Below are 16,861 nucleotides of genomic sequence, written 5' to 3' on the forward strand. Positions count from 1 at the left end.
TCCGCCTCGCTCATAAAACACTCCCATGTGGGCTTACCGGCTGACACATCTTCCGCGTAGGCCACGTTGTTTTGCTGCTCATACTGCTGCCCAAGATGGCTGCTATTCTGGCCTTCCACTTCCGCTGGCAGCAACATGGACCTCCTGGCTGCACCTGTCTTTTCTTCCACACTTCCTGCTGAATCTCCTCTAATATCTTCCTTACGCTCTCTCTCTCTGGGTGCCTCTTCGGTGTGGCTCCCAGTAGCTGCTCGTTCCTGGTCGATGGTGCGGCCATTCTTTTTTTCTCCCACACGTGTGGTTCGTATCTGTATTTCTGACACCATATGTAGCGATCTTGCCTTTTTGAGGTTGGTGAATCAATTAAGAAAAATAAAACAAAGATTTCAAACAAACTGAGGCTTTATTTAAGCAAACCAGGAGTTACCTCTACTTTCCCTCCATGCAGTTTCTTACATCACTAGCACATGGGTGTTCACTCTGTCCTGCTCCAACTACTACTCCTCGAGTACTCACCGCCCTCTAATCAGAGGCGATTCTAGGGTATGTGGGGGCCCCAGGCAAAATAATTCCTGACGGTGATGCTGGGGGTGGTGCGGCAGAGTTTTCTTCCGTGAGAGTGGGGGGCGGGGTTTTCCCATTTGAGTCATGGATGATGTACAGTATTATCACAAATCTGATACCCTACTGTCTAGCACAGGTATTGTATAATTGTCGTTAAAATTGTCATCAACATCATAAGCACCTGTACATTAATGTTGTGAAATGATTTCCTGTTTGCCTGCGCTTGAGGAGGTTTACGATTAAGGATGTGTTGCTATCTGTCAAGTTATCCTCAAAGTCATCTGGCAAGCTAGCTGCAAGGAACGGGGCCCTGCATTCGAAATGCAACTCAAAAACAAACACATAAAAAATAGCTCTGTGCATACAATATTATACACTGACAATCTTTAATCACAGATCATTGAAAATGTGCAATTATTTTGTTAAATTATTCAAATATTTGAAAATAAGCAACATTGTTTAAGCAGTTAAATAATAAGTGGTGATACACCTCTGTTAGAAACATGCACACTGTGTTTTTGTTATATTCCAAAATGCATGCTCTACCATGATTGGCACTCTTTGGATGCAAATGACTAACGAAGAAGCCAGTTTAGGATTATTGGGATGTTAGCTTGGATGATGCAGTTTTACACTAGGATAAATCGTGGCAATCCAATCCAATCACACGACTCTATTAGCATTATCAGTCGAAAGTCGAGATAGTAGATTCTCCCTATTTGGTCAATAATCCATCCATCCATCCATTTTCAAAACCACTTATCCTGGTGAGGGTCACGGGGAAGCCGGAGCTATTTGGTCAATGTAGTTCTTAATTACTTAACTGAATCTAAATTACTTAATTTAACTTAGGATAAATCAAAAATTATTCCAGGTCCTAATCAGTTGGTTATTGAAAAATACCCACACAACTGTAGGAATAATGTTTGAAATTGTTCACCGCTGACCGGGCGCTCCCTCCATACACACACAAGAAAAATAGCTCATTCAAAATTGGAATATTCAAAATGAATGAATAAATAAACACACACATCAATTAACGCCGTAAAACGATAATAATACATATTCAGAATGCACTTGATCTGTCGCTGTGCGTTATGAATAATGGTAATTGAACAATAACATAAATCAATGATTTAATGATATTACATTTCGAGGCTCATGGAAAAGCGTTTGAGAATCACCCCTGTGCATCCATCCTAATTCCACTGGCCTGTGTTATCTTGTGTGTGGACTTTGTTTGTGGATAAAAAGTTAATGGCATGCAGATCTTGCCATTTAGGCACAACAGAGTTTGTTTATATCGTTGCATGTCTGCGTTTTATAATAAAGAAAGAAAGAAAGATTTGCTCGCAGAACAGAACTGGCGGCAGCAATAACAAAACCACGTGAGGCAGCACGCACGGGTTCTCGAGACAGCGCCGGTCACGTGATCAGCGCGGCAAACCAGGAAGTGAAGCCGCGCGGCGTGTGCACAGGACTGCGGGCGCCGGCATTTGGATGTTTTCACTTTATAACAATGTATAACCTGGCAGCTGTCGGATATGTGTTGGTGTTAACTCTCTTACAGGGGAGTCAGGCCAACACAGTAGGAATAAACGTCACCGTGTCTGGAGTACAGCAACGCAGCAGCGATATTTTAGCCAGCCTTGCTAATCTGGAGTCCAGTGCCGTGCGGACAGCGCAGTCTCCGGGGCCGGGGTCGTACGTCTCCCCCGGACTGCTCTCGGCTTTTCCTGAAGATATAGAGATCAGCGACCAGTGTCAGGAGCTCCTTCAGATCTTCTCCCAGCAGTGCAGCTCCTTCGTGGACTGCATCCTGACGTCGGCTCGGCCTGTCCGAGTCTGCCAGAACTGCTTCAGCAGATTCAACCGTGTGCAGGAAATCTTTACTAATATATCTTCAGAGGTACGCAGCAGTATCATAATGTATCAGCCCTTCAGTGTGTGCATTTATTTACTCGTGTATGTATAGAAATGGCGGCTGTCTTGGCACCTATAACACATATATTTTGGTTATGATCAAACTAAATGTTTTGCAACTACTTAGGCTGCGAAAACTATTTAATGGGATTAAAAGAGTGGAATGATTTATTATTAGTATTATTAATAAATAATAATAATAATGTAGTGTTCTCTTTTTAGAAGTCACATGATGTCTTGTGATTGCCATGAGCTTCCGCATCACGACTGCATAGCAGGGGAGCATGCTGCTGTGTTGCAAAGGCATTTTCTAGACATTAACAGGGTCACAAGACAGCTATTACGAACAAAGCGTGAAAGAAACTACCATCACAATATCAGAATAGACGTAGATCTGGAATAAATACGATAATTGGGGGGAGATACCACATGACAAAGTCCTGTCATTTCTATAATCTACATATTTTTGCATTAAGAAAAATATTCCCAGATACTAGAAAACTGTTCCAGCAACGTCTGTCAAAGGCAACTGTGCTTTGAATCCCTGTAAGGTTTATCCAGATGCCAAACACGTCCAGTATTTATTTTAGTGTCCATTTAACTTTATTTTAATTGATCCCTTCCTAATGCAAATATTCAAAACATATTTAGAAAGGTCTTGTTTCTAAGTTTCTAAAAAATATATAATATTTTTAAAGAGATTTACTCTTAATGAAATGGATGTCTTGAAACATAATGCATGCTGTCGTTTTTTTTAAGAGGAGGCCTATTTCTGGGAGTGGCTCCAATCAACATTTGTCCATTGAAGTGTTTTGCACTGTAACCTTTAGAAATACTTTATTGTAATGCTCCTCAATGTGGTCATTTTAAAGCAAGAATGAAGGCAAAAATATATGCACTGAAAGACTATTTGATTAATCATTTTAGATGTAATATAAATATTAAAAAAGGTTTCTGAGATTCTAGAGGACGGGTAAATAAAGGCAATGTGCTGCTAAACATCAAATTACCTTTTATGTATCTGCAAAGGAGACTTTGAAAGTTCAAGTCAGTCCTAAATAAGGAGATGTTCACACTTTTTGTTACCAAAACTATTGTGGCAACACACAAATTGCATAACACAGCAGCACACAATATAGGCTGTCGGCCTTCACCTTTGCCTCTGCTATTGTTGTTTTAGTGTGCTGATCACCCTGAAGTCAGTATAACTTTTTACCTGTACAGATGTAGCTACAAGGTTTCAATAGCGCAGCGAGGGAAGAATTTAAGCAATCATGATTAGCATGGCTGCATTCCTTTCAGTGTTATGATGATGGTCAACTGGAACAAGATTCTTAGATATAGCCTATTTTATTAAATATTCTCAATAATCAGATAAAGATTTCGCTTGGTCTCGATATCAAAAAATTGTCCACTGGGGGAATTACAAGTGAGCTCTAAACAAATCTAAATATTTGATGTTCAAATGCACCCTTCTTTAGTACTATATTGTTACTTAACAGTTACTCAATGAGGTCCTGCTGGGCACAGTTTAGATTTGCTCCTGTCCAGCCAGAGTCATGTTTTCCTAAATGCTGCTGCATAAACACAAATATGCCTTTAGTTGAAATGTCTTTCCTTATGTTGTTATATAGTTTTATGACTCAGGTATTTTTTAGAGTGCAAGAGTACACTTTTAACTTTATGGACCCTGACGGTTATGTGTTTTTTTGTCTGCAAATGTTAATTTCCTGGCAGACGAGCTTTGGGAACGTGAGCTGCAGAGACAGCCTGCTGCGCTCGGACAGGCTGCAGCTGGTGTTTGTGATGTACCAAAATCTGAAGCGAATCTGGGAAAGCTCCCTGTGTGAACGTGAGTACGACTTCAGAGTCAACTTGAACACTAAAGGAAAAAATGACCTCAGAATTTTCTGGGGATAAAAATACCAAATAACACGCCCAGTTTTGTTTTTGACATGGCCATCACTCTCAATAGGGACACAAGGCACAAACTGCAGGGCAAATCTAAATTGGAATCACTCTTCTACTGACCCCAGGTGATCACCCATCCAGGCTCTGATGGTGAAAAAGCCAATACAGCTTTCTCTGGGTGTTCCAGTAATGGTTCTTCACCAGCATTACAGTAGACAAGAACAGATTCCTGTGTTTGCTTAGTGTTGTAATATATACTATGTGACTTAATTGCAAAAAATGTAATGGATTCTAAAGATGGGACAATCGCAGAATGATTAGGACATACCGATAGAATGCAGATTTTTAACTTCCTTGCACCGCTACTTGAAAAATCCAGTCACTTTCCCAGCATTCATCACTTTGCATCCCTCCTCCACCCCAAACACCCCGTTTGCAGCAGCTACTTGGCTCATTCCATCTAGTGGGGGGGTTCAATGACCTTGTCCTCATGGCCAGGTCATCATTACCTTAGTCAAGTGAGTATATGGCCAAAATAAACTGTTTACCTGGTTGTCTGAAATCCTAATTCTGTTTGTTTTTTCTAGACTGCTTAACTCCACACATGGGTGGCCTCTCAAATGATAGCCTGTATTTTATGGCATTACTGAATAAATCACTGAGCTGTTTTGAGAAATATCAACAGGTAAGTCATTTAAAGGGGAAATTATTTCCAATGTATGTGTATTTTCCACTGCAAGTGATTTGTATCTTGAGAGCAGTATGTAATATTCTATTTAAAGTGTTTATATTTTTCATAATTGTTTAAAAAGCTACTTGTTAACAAACATGCCTTTTAAGTTCAGAAGTTCACTATTGAAATACTAAATAAAGAAACATTGAAGGTCCAATAATCCACTCAGATAAAAAAACAACAACACATAACTGGTTGGATTTTTCATGTAAGAGACCTTATCTTTTTATAGTATCATTCCCTGGTTTTGTTGTTTGGATGTTTTAAGGAGATCATCTATGTAATGTTAAACTGTCAGGTTTGGTGAGACATGATTCCACTGAGAAAAGGAGAATGACTTGTGGGTTTCACATTTTAGCAGAGCAACCGCTCTGAGCTCTGCAAGGAATGCAAAACCCCCTACAAAAGCTTGAACAATCTGTACAACAGTATGGTGAAGAACTCCACACTCTGCATTGACATCGAAGACGCGGTAAGTGTCCATTTGAGTGCTTTTGTGAGTAAAAGAAAGATTATGAACTCCACAAAGATGACTGTTACATGATGTTTGTGATTGTTTAATTCTTGTATCCTCTATTTTTCAAATCAAGGAAAGCCAGGATGGATTTATTTTGAAAAGTGTTTATGAAAGTCCAATTTTAATTTTTTTAGTGACAACCAATCAATACTGTTTCAGTTCCTTAAAAGTAAACATATCATATTCAGTTTTACCAGGTAAGATTCTATGTGTTGTTCTGTGGAGCTGTGATTTAAAATGTCACACATTTTTAGTTGGTGAATCTTGCATAATATTGCATGCATATGGTTCTGAACTTTAAATGTAGAAAATGCTTAAACAATGACCTCCCCCACAGTGACATGTAATATATTTTATTACAACCACCAAACTCGATTTCCAATAGCTGATAATTGGGCTTGAGAGTGTGGGTTATTGTAGTTGACCACAGTGTGGGAGTGAATTTTATGTTAGTTGTGAATACCAAAACTATTGATGATACAATAAAACATGACTATCACTGTCAACACAATGACTTTTTTGTTTATTTTTGGCCCCTTTCAGTAATTGTGAAAATCTGACCTTGACCTCTAAATTCTTGAAAGGGACAGTTTTTAAACCTTTTTTCCCTCCTTTGAATAGCTATGCTTTTTTTCAGCTTAACCTACAGACCTGTTCACCCAATTTGCATGATATAAATTCAATAGTACCCCCCCCCCCCGCCCACACTAATACAATTCCCAGTAAAGGATTTTGAACATATTTGGTCGTGGATCTTGTGGGTTTATAATTGTAATAACCCATTTAGATATAATATATATATAATATACACACACACACTATCACAAAACTATAGGATTCTACAATATTCTATTTCAGGTATCATGGAAATTGATGTTTATTTTAATTTTTTTTGTGGGTCTCTTAATTTTTAAATCTAGTGCATTATTCATGTATTAATCTCATAGCAGTTCCATTCGAATTCTCACATCGTTTAATACTAGAGTCAAGCTTTGTAGCCTAAATCCAGAAATGTTGAAACCCAGTGACAGCATTTGTATGTCCTATTGATCTTGTCCAAAATAAAATTGATCTTGAATGTATTTTTTCTGATACTTGTTCCTGTAAACTTCCTTGGTTTACAGAAAGATGTATATATTTTGTGTTGAATAGCTGACCACGTGTAAAACAGTCTCCTGGAAGGCAATCTCTCTTGGTTATACGACCTTTGGCTTTTATGTCAAAGCACTTCAGTATAATCACATTTGTGTAATATTAAACCATTAAGTCCAGGACTTATCACAGTTTTCATATATAGAAGACATAACGGGCAAAAAAGGTGGTAATACTCAAAATTGCATAAAAAAAATAAAAAAATGTGCTGAATAGGAGTCCCATCGAAGAGCTTTTTGATTCAGTTCTGTGAATGCTGGCAAACAGCTCCCCTTAGGGGCCACAGCTGGCTATTTCCTTATATCATGAAGTCAGTCCTGGACACACTATACCCAAAAAAGGAAGACAACGCCTAAAAAGCTAAATTGTCACCGAATTATTTGACCTCTGAGTCGTTCTGTGTACTGATCCATTGTTAAATCTCATGCAGTGTCTTGACCTACATTTAAAATGATCATTCGTGATCGTGGTAATAGTGAGTGGTATGCTCAGTCTTACTTCAGCCCAGCTCCATTGTGGGTTGTTGTAATTTGTCCTGTGTTCCCAAAGCTGGAGAAGTTATAAACATAAAATCAACACGCAGCAACCTCTTTTCACTCTGTTCCAGTTCATGTAATCTCTCGCATGTGATTAGCTTACTGCTGGGAAGTTGTGCTCTGTTGTGCTTTTTGTTGTTTCTAATACGTGCACCATGTCCTGCTATTTTTGTTATTATTAGTTGCAGACTTTACTCTCAGATGAGTAGTCTACTCCTCACTGACCAGAATAACAGCAAATGAGAAGTTTGGTTTATACTGAATTAAGTATCCACTACTGAGGCACTGATGTGGCCTTAGGGAAGAGAGCCCTCATTGTTGTTTCATTAGCTCTTGTATTGAACTGTTTCAGATGAATATGACCCGCAGATTGTGGAGCAAGAATTTCAATTGTTCATTCCCCCGGGAAGAGACTGTCCCCATCATCGCCGTGTCCAGCTTCATGCTCTTTCTGCCCATCATCTTCTACTTGAGTAGCTTCCTTCACTCGGAACAAAAGAAGCGCAAGCTCATACTCCGTGAGTAACCAGCTTAATGCGCCTATTGTTGCCGTATTTTAACTGGCTGGGCTTGGCTTGGATGCCACAGGTTGTTTATAAGGAAGTGCCAGTGATCATTTAAAGTTAAAAATGCATTTTATCTTTTGGGGAATTTGAGATCTCGAAGATTGGCCTGGTCAATCTAGAAATGTTCATTGGTTGTAGACCTTGACCTCGGTACATGGGCAAAGTGAAGGCATGCTTTACATCACAATTGGTGAACCAACCAAGCTGCAGTTTGGTACACGTTGGCCAACTAATCTAATTAATGAAGAATTAAGTTCTAACTACCATAGCTTAATGTACAATTTATTGTAAGATCAGTTTGTTGGCAGAATTTTAAAGAGTGCTATTAGACAGTAAAGTAACCGTGGGCTTACAACTTACAAGATAATTGTAATGATCCTTTAGTGTTTTTGTAAAATTGCTGTCGTCTTTCAGCAGCACTATGCATTGAGAACATCATGAGAAGTGCCTGCCTGTACAGACTGTGTTGCATCCAATTTTAAAATTGTCACTTGTGATCTCTCTGCATCTCCTTCTCTTATAGCCAAGCGTGCGAAATCCAGCAACAGTCTGATGAACATCCAAGACAAATGCAGCTGAATGTATACAAGACAGAGGTCACCAAAAGCCAAGCAAAGAAATGGGAGTGACCAGAGAACTGGCCATTGTGGAGGTGACTAGTATTAAATGCTGCCAACGAGGCTAAAATTATGTTAACAAGACTGGTTGGCTTTTTCATTTTTCTATATATTTTTTGGTTTGGCGTTTTGGCAGAGTTTGGTACATGTGTATGTTAAAATACCTTTCATTTGGATATATTGCCAAAACGTTAAAGTGTGATGCAGGTCATCACCAGCTTGATCTCTCAGTAACACTGTTTGCTGCACTGAAATAACCCGAGCTCTGCTTTTAAACCTTTGTTTTCCATGTGACTGTGCCCGATGTATAATAAAAGGACAGAATAAAGTAAGTCCATTCTAGGAACAATTACATAATAATAATAATAACTCCCATCAATAATCACTCCCATCAATAATCAATATTTGCTTTCCTGTCTTTGTCATTACCAATGTAAGTAACTTAAATGATTTGTATTTGTGTATTGTTTATATCCCTGAAAGTGTACATTCGGTCATTTGCCAGTGTTTACAGTGGTGCACAATTGCACATTCACCTGAGTATTCTCACTGTGCCTGTAGGAAGATTACCCATCTTGACAGCTGTAATTTAATTTTGTTTTTATTTTAAGCTAGTCCTACATTTTGAAAAGGGTCATATAGAAGCAGGGAGGTTTGCTTCGAACAGAAAGTGTACAATGTTTGTATTGCTGTTAATGGGAGTGTATATTGTCACATTTCTTGTAGGAATTATGTAATTTATCCTAATAGACTGTGGAACATTCACAATATTTATTTTAAAACGGGGTCAGGCGCATCACTGGGATTTTATTTTATTGTTGTTAAATTTGGCAGCCAATACTGAAAAGTGACTCGCACATCAGACAGTGGTGCTTGTCAGAGCAGTGTCATGTGCACTTTGCTTTTGATTCAGTTCTTCTGGTTGAACAGTCTATCCTGGGTTCTGTGACTGTGACATTTCCTCCTGCAGAAATATTGGTCATGATGGCATTACCTTTCAAAAATAGCGTTTGAAGAGACTTATCCGAGCTGATAGCCAGGAATATGTACTTTCCTCCCACGATTTAACAGCAGGGCCATGTGCAGAGATCGTCACATTCAGCATAAAATGTGCCATTTCATTTCCACTCAGGGGTGTTAACCAATCCCTGTCCTACTCTCAATGCAACTGCTGTCAATAAAATTAGTTTCTTCCAGGTAAACTAAATGGGTAGTTTACTAATGTTTAAAATATAGTAAATAAAATGGATATAAAGATAATTAATTCTATGTGTATTTTTTAAGAAATACTCCCTTTTTATAGTCGGGTTATCTGCCTGTGAGTGCTAAAAATACACAGTCTGCTAACACATATGAAACCTTGAACCCTGTATTCATTAAAAAAGTGTAAAAGTAGTAGTTGTACATTTACAAAGAATTGTCATTAATAACATGGCGCCCCTTGCAAACCGAAAGTAGACTCTGCCAGAACCCTATCTGAACATTGATTGATTGTAGCTGCTGTACAATAGCAATAACATGTATTATATGTTTATATCAGGCAGTTGTACATCAGAGTATTGAATAAAGATATGTATTTGTCTGAGAAAAATGTATTTATTAATCTGAAATTCAAATTAACTTTTGCGTATCAAGGTAATTCTGTCCACAGCCTGACCATCTGTACAAAGTGCATCTGATCACCACAATGTAGGGGACCAGATAACGCGTACATTTATCATTGGTATTAGGATTTAAAATTTAAAAAAACATTTTGAAAGCTACATATGGTGGTGCAGTGTGGTCTTTTATTCCCACCGAAACAATATTTGTAGTTAAATTTGCCATTCCAAAGCTGTAACCAAACTAATCTAGGGCCACACCTGTGTACCTCAGGGTGTATAAATTTACTACGGTTATTCAGAGATGCAGACAGGTCAATGTCCAAAGTAAATGAGTTATAGATGCAATATATTATTCCTGTACATATGTACACTGAAACAAGAAAACTCCTCAATCTTTTATTTCAGCCAGGTGTACGACTGAAACACTTGTCCAGTTGCAATCCTCCCAACAGAATGCATTGGTTTAAAAAAAAATCAGTTTTGTGGAATTCTTGTGCATATCCAGTTTCATGTATTTAATTTGTTTCTTTGTTTATTGTATTGTGCCATTAGAACTGGGACAATTTTATTCCATGGTACCAAAAAAAAGTGTCCTGTTCCTTTAATTAGCAGTTAATCTAAATGTAGGATAAAGTTACTTGGCTGAATAATCATAACACATCACTTTAAACCCCTTTGGCTTTTTGGTCTTATTAAACATAGCAATTGCCTATCACACTGCCTTTAATAGCATTATCCTGATGTGCTGAATCATATGATTGCAAGCTGCTCAAAGCAATCTTTCATTCAGGCTGGCAAGAGATTCCTATACGCGCAGAGTTCAAGAATGACAGCTTTGATTCCATAATCTGTGGCTTTCTGAGCACACTCCCGGTAAGTAGGGCTGAAAGTCATTACACTGACTCAGGGCATTTATGCACACAAGTCCTCCGGCCTCGTGATTGGGAATCCAGGAACAAGACGGGGAAAACCTTTGAGCTCAGAGAAGTAAAACCTGCTCCTGCTGCGGAGATGGCTGAGGAGGGTCTTATACTTCAATACCAATACAGTGTCAAGGCTGCATATGTTTTGCCATGCTATAATCTATTTTACTGCAGTACTTGTAAAGAAAATAAAATAATACCTTCAGCAATTATAGCCCTGTAATTGTATCTCTGTCCTCACCCCTAGAGCCACCGCTATTAACGTCAGCATCTGAGTTCTGTTGTCTCGTCCTAGCTGGCAATGTTGGACATCGATGTGGATCAAAGACCCTCACATGAGTTGGCACAATTGAAAAACTTTTTGGAAGCAGCATAAAGGTCAAAAGGTGAAAGGTGGACAGGTTTGGAAATAGACGCAGCCCCTCGCTGACGCCACATGGCAGCTTCTTGTCTTGTTCCTTCGCTGTTGAAGTAAAAGTCTTCCATCTGCATTTTTAGCACTGCAGAAACACAATGCTTGAAGCGTATTGTGGGAGTATTATAGTTAACAGAAATAAATTCCCAAGATAATTGATGGAAAGGGGCTGAGGAGTGGACATTTTTTGCAGTATTTTAATCATCTAGAAATAAAAGCTATAAATATAGGGAATTGTGAAGCTTGCAAGTAGGATAACTGAGGCTGTTCAATTGACGCGAGAGAAACTTGCTGTCAACAGAAACCCAATACATTGATATTTCTGTCAAGAATTACAAACTTAATTCCTTCTTTCAGTTTATTATTTCTCACGTTTCCCAGATGCAAATAAATAATATTAAAAAGTAGAAAAAAGCATTAACACCACCATTCAAAACCATGAAGTGTATTAAAACCCTGACTGCTTAATCTAGAGAGAAAAAATGATTATAAAATATTGCACTTGCATTCAATCAGTTAAAAAAAAAAACGGGAATAAAAAATACTAAACTCTGACATCTGATGACTAATTACTGGGGAGCAAGCTGTTTCCATCAGTTGCCAGCACATGAATAACAAAGGTTGATGCGATTTAAAATCAGCATGTTAAGTTATTCATAATGCCCCTTCTGGGCAGGCTTCCCATTCACATAATCTCCACAAAAAGAGCTTTGATAGGAATTGACTGTGAAATAATGCTGTGCTAAATGACAATTTATTTGAAAAATTAATAGGAATCTGTAAACTGACTCAATATGTCCCCTCCAATTATTGTCAAACTTGTTTTGATTTAATCATACTGTAAACTTCACTGGGAGGTAAGTGTCAGTCATTGCAAAACTGGAGCTGGGATTGTTGGCATTCCCTTAAGAGGAAGGGAGCACTGGAAGAATAATATAAATATATCAAGTTGTCTGTTTGGAATATGTGGTTGTACCTTATTGTTAAAATATTGTTGTTTAATTTCTAATTTCTAAGTGGTTTTCCTTGAATACTAAGGCATCTAAAACTGTATTTCTAATCATTTCCCCCCATATGTAGTATTTTCTGCTACTGCGTGTGTTTGAAGTTGGGCATAACTAGAAGTACAATGAATCATTCTCCTTAGAACACTGACAACCTAAATGAGCTCTAAGGACTGGAAAAAAATACATAAAATATGAACAGTTCAAGCAAACACTCTACATATTCCAAAGACTAGTAACACAACGAGTCCATGACTGAATTCCTGTCGTGTTAGATTCAAGTTATTTTTATGTCTGTATTTCATATTATAAGAATTTTATAAATGTAAATATAACAGGCCTACAAAAAGTTTTTTTGTCTCGCACAACCCAATTATGTTTCTTATAAAAAACATTATGATAATATATAGTTTGTAAATCTATATTTATTTTTTTAACCATATTTCTGAAGAACTTTTTTCACTGTGAAAATGGAAGTATAGGATTATATAGGATGCCTGTCACTTCTTACAGTTGTACAGCACTGTGTTTTGTGTTTGTGAATGGTATTCCTGTAAGCTCTTTTACAGCAGAAGTCACGCAATGGGGCTGTGATAGTATAGTTTTATAAAGCAATACATTGATATATTACTTATTTAAATGGAAAGACATTTTTGCTGAGTAACCGTTATGTGTAGCACACAGGAATAGCTTATGCTGCAGAGATGCAACAAGTTATGCTACTTCACTCCGTTTGTGTGTTTGTGAAGTCAAACATGATTGTGTGGAATGATTCAAAGTCATGAAGTTCATCGCCATGCAGGAATTAATTTAGGCAGATTTTCTCAGTCTGTGTGAACTGGAAATGGCAGGTGATTTCACTTATCATCCAAGTAAAGAAATCAATTAAACAGTAATTAACATCTGGGGTTGAACACAATCTGGAGCACACTGCGTTCCTTCAAGCCTGGAGTTGCCAAGACTTGTTGTTGAGCATTACTTCCCGATCTACAGCTACACTTTCAGTAAGAGCCTTTAGCTCGGCTGCTTGATCCTCTGATGTGGGATCTCTCTGCCTGGTTTTAGTGCTCTTCTTGCTAAAACACGGAGCTCAAATGCTCTTTTGCTCTTGGGAGGTCAGCACTACTCCACTGCTAATTCCTTAAATTTGTGGTCATGAACCATTTCCCCCTTGCTGTCTTTTGTTAGGCATTACACCTTATGAAGTAGCCAATGTTTCCTTCCTTATGCCAATATTAAGAAACTGTTAGTTAAGGCTTATGTTGTTATGCAAACCCCCTTAAGCTGTCAATTAGTTAACTGGCTAACAGAGATAAGCTACCTTAGAAGCTTTCAGTGAATGAATATAATGCTTTGTTTGAGATGAAAACATATGCCTGGGATATATAATTAGAAGAAAACCCCCCAAAGAGAGAGCATGTGTAGCTGAATAAAGGGGCTTATTATACCTGTGAGGGGTCAAAGTCTGTAGATCTGTAGCTTATGGTATTATGATAGATTACAGAATCACTGTATTATGTTAGTCATTCAGTTTGTAAGTAGGCTCTCGCATGGTGCAGTGCACTAGAAGCTGCCGCAAACAAGGTTCCCATTGGCTTTTTTCCAAAGGTCTTATGACAGGTCAGCTGTTGGTGACATCACAACTGTTAGATCATATGTCAGAACCTTAGGTGTGTGACTTTTGTCTTGTTGTTGCTGAGCCTCTTAAACCTGGGCTGGCTTAGGCAGGGATGCACGAGGATGAATGGCAACTCAGCAGGCATCCCAGAGCCTGGCCTCAGCCGCACAGGGCCCCTGGCAATCACAGACATATGACCTCCCCAGGGCCTGGCTCTCCTCCACATAGGGACAAGAGGACCCATCAGCTGGAGTGGACGGCTTTCAAACCCATTTTATAAAAAATAAGCGAGAGAGAGAGCGAGTACGAGAGAAACGGAAATACACATCTATCTGAGCCATGATATAGATATAAACCAAGTCTCAGGCAAACCAGTCTGTTTGTTTTTGATTTTGTATGTAATATGATGTGGAATATATCAATTTTGAGTCTCTAATTCCCTCTGCAATTGCACAATAGTAAATGTGTTGTATACAGGCTGCAGCCACAACACAGGTATGCCCAAACATAACATAATTTGTGCTGCAGCTTAGACAGAAAATCTGTCCTGCCTGCCAGGCTGAATAGACAATAAAGTTTGTACCCATTCATGTGAAAGTGCTTTTGATAACTTTTCTTGATAAATAAAATGTAGAAATCAGGAATAAAAGAAAATGATAAGTATAAATTCAACTGGAGGTTGTAGGGTATGATTTTCTAAAGTAAACTTTTATGATTTTTAATTTTTTTGCTGTAAACCAAGTATTGATAATATACATTTTGCTAAAAACAATACCTGGTCATCAGAAAATTGCTTTAAATGTTTTAATATTAAGGTTTTTCAAGTCTGTTAAGTCTACATTTATGTGTTTTATTTATTGATGTATTTATGTAATGAACACCTGAGTAAAAAGTAACCATTATGAACAGTATTTCAGTGCACTGGTTACTTTTTATTCGGCTGTTCAGCTGCTGAACGGTTGCCTTTTTCAAGTATAAGCAGTTATATCAGGTGTCATTCATGCTCTCTTAGTGCCATCTACTGGGCTATTATGAAATCGTTTCATTTTTGTTATTTGTATTTTTAAATCTATTGCATTTCAGCAGGTCAGAGAGACAGTTCAGTTTATAATGTATCAAATGTAGTTTAGTGTAGTCAGAAATACTAGGGGTCAGAAACTGGGTCAACTTGAATTGAAATAAAGAGTGCATCCGAAAACTGATTGATGAGCCAATACATAGTCCAGACAAGGAGAGAGGGGCAGGTAGCTGCTTTAGTCCTAGCAAGATTAATAATAATAGAGTTACCGGAGATCAAGAAGATCAAATTTGGAGAGGTTTAGCTTGAGGTGGTGTGAGTGCATCCAGGCAGAGAGAGCAGACAAGCAGGAAGAGGTGCGAGAGGGGATAAGAGGCTCAGAGGAGGGAAAAGACAGGAAGATCTGGCCATCTTCTGGTAAAAATGGTAGGAGAAACCGATGAAGGGGCACAGGGAGCGAGTGTAGAGCGAGAACAGGAGCGGGCCCAGGACGGAGCCTTGGGGAACACCTGTGAGGAGAGGTTGGGGGGTGGATGAGGAGCCTCGCCATGTCTCTTGGTAGGTCCGGTCATTAAGGTTGGAGGAGAACCAGGTGAGAGCAGTCCCAGAGATTCCAAGGTCAGCGAGGCAGGAGAGGAGGATGGAGTGATCGACAGTGTCAAATGCTGCAGAGAGATCGAGGAGGATGAGGACTGAGGGTGGTCGTTTTGGGGAGAGGTAGGGTCAAGGGTTGGTTTCTTGAGGAGTGGGATGACAGCAGCTTGTTTAAATGCAGAGGGGAAACAGCGGAGTTGAGGATGGAGGAGATGAAGGGGAGTAGATCGGGAGCAGTCGCTTGGAGGAGGTGAGTGGGGAGAGGGTCCAGGGCACATGTTGTGGGTTTGAGCGCAGAACAGAAGAGATCCAAGGCTGAGGAGGGGATGGACAGATAGGACGAGATGTGAGAGGACAGAGAGAATCAAGGGAGGAGGTGAGGGAGGAGAACAAAGAGGAGGTAGCACAGTGAACAGACAGATGGGAAAAACAGTCAATGGAAGGTAAGAGAGTGAGAGCAGTGGAGGCCAGGGTGGAGAGGAAATGATGGCAGAAGGTGACAGAGGGAGTGAGTGGGGTGGGGAGGGAGGGGAGAGAAAGGGAGAAAGAGATTAAGTGGTGGTCTGAGATGTCCTGTGAGTGGGGGAAGATGGGGAGAGAGAGAAGTTAAAAGAGTGCAGGAGGGGAAGAATACCAGCAGAGTGGGAGGGGTTGGAGAGGTGGATCTTGAAGTCTCCCAGAAGGATGGTAGGTGAGGACAGTGAGGGGAAGGAGGAGAGAAGGAAGTCATGTTCATTTATGAAGGAGGTGAGTGGACCAGGAGGACGGTAGAGAACTAGATGGAAGAGGTGAGAGGGAGAGGTGATTTCCACTGCATGGAATTCAAAGCTGTTAGTCGTGATAGAAGAGAGAAAGGCAGGGACAAAGAAGAGGAGAGAAGGGGAGAGCAGGAGCCCTGTTCCTTCTCCCTGACCGGTAAGATGAGGGGAGTGGAACAGGACAAACAGAAAGGATAGGGCGGCAGGGGTGGTTGATCATCATCATAATTATAATAATACATATTTATATTATGATTATTGTCCTTTTTATTATTGTTAATGTTTTTGCAGTATACAATACACATTCAGTGTTGGAGTCAGAAGTGACTGGATGCCTATGCGCAGGATGGTATAATGTTGTGGGCGTAATCGATGATGTCATCAAAGTTTGAGTACTATAGCTGTGGC

General features: G+C 39.2%; 1 protein-coding gene across 1 annotated transcript; it reads left to right on the forward strand.

Moving 5' to 3' along the window:
• Positions 1-581: 581 nt before the first annotated feature.
• Positions 582-9,779, forward strand: ostm1 (osteoclastogenesis associated transmembrane protein 1). The gene is made up of 7 exons (XM_066713764.1): positions 582-613; positions 1,897-2,473; positions 4,225-4,339; positions 4,986-5,083; positions 5,490-5,603; positions 7,689-7,854; positions 8,426-9,779. Exons 1-7 carry the CDS (start codon positions 582-584, stop codon positions 8,479-8,481), a joined length of 1,158 nt encoding a protein of 385 aa, XP_066569861.1. The 3' UTR covers positions 8,482-9,779.
• The last annotated feature ends 7,082 nt before the right edge of the window (positions 9,780-16,861 follow it).

The sequence above is a fragment of the Amia ocellicauda genome, chromosome 1 (genome assembly GCF_036373705.1).
Source record: "Amia ocellicauda isolate fAmiCal2 chromosome 1, fAmiCal2.hap1, whole genome shotgun sequence".
NCBI lineage: Eukaryota > Metazoa > Chordata > Actinopteri > Amiiformes > Amiidae > Amia > Amia ocellicauda.

Bases quoted from the DNA above. Each gene is read 5' to 3' on its own strand.
- ostm1 (XM_066713764.1), top strand. From the start codon at position 582: ATGCTGGGGGTGGTGCGGCAGAGTTTTCTTCC. The intron at 5,084-5,489 runs GTAAGTCATTTA...TTCACATTTTAG, and splicing joins GTTTTGAGAAATATCAACAG to CAGAGCAACCGCTCTGAGCT. The intron at 7,855-8,425 runs GTGAGTAACCAG...CTTCTCTTATAG, and splicing joins GAAGCGCAAGCTCATACTCC to CCAAGCGTGCGAAATCCAGC.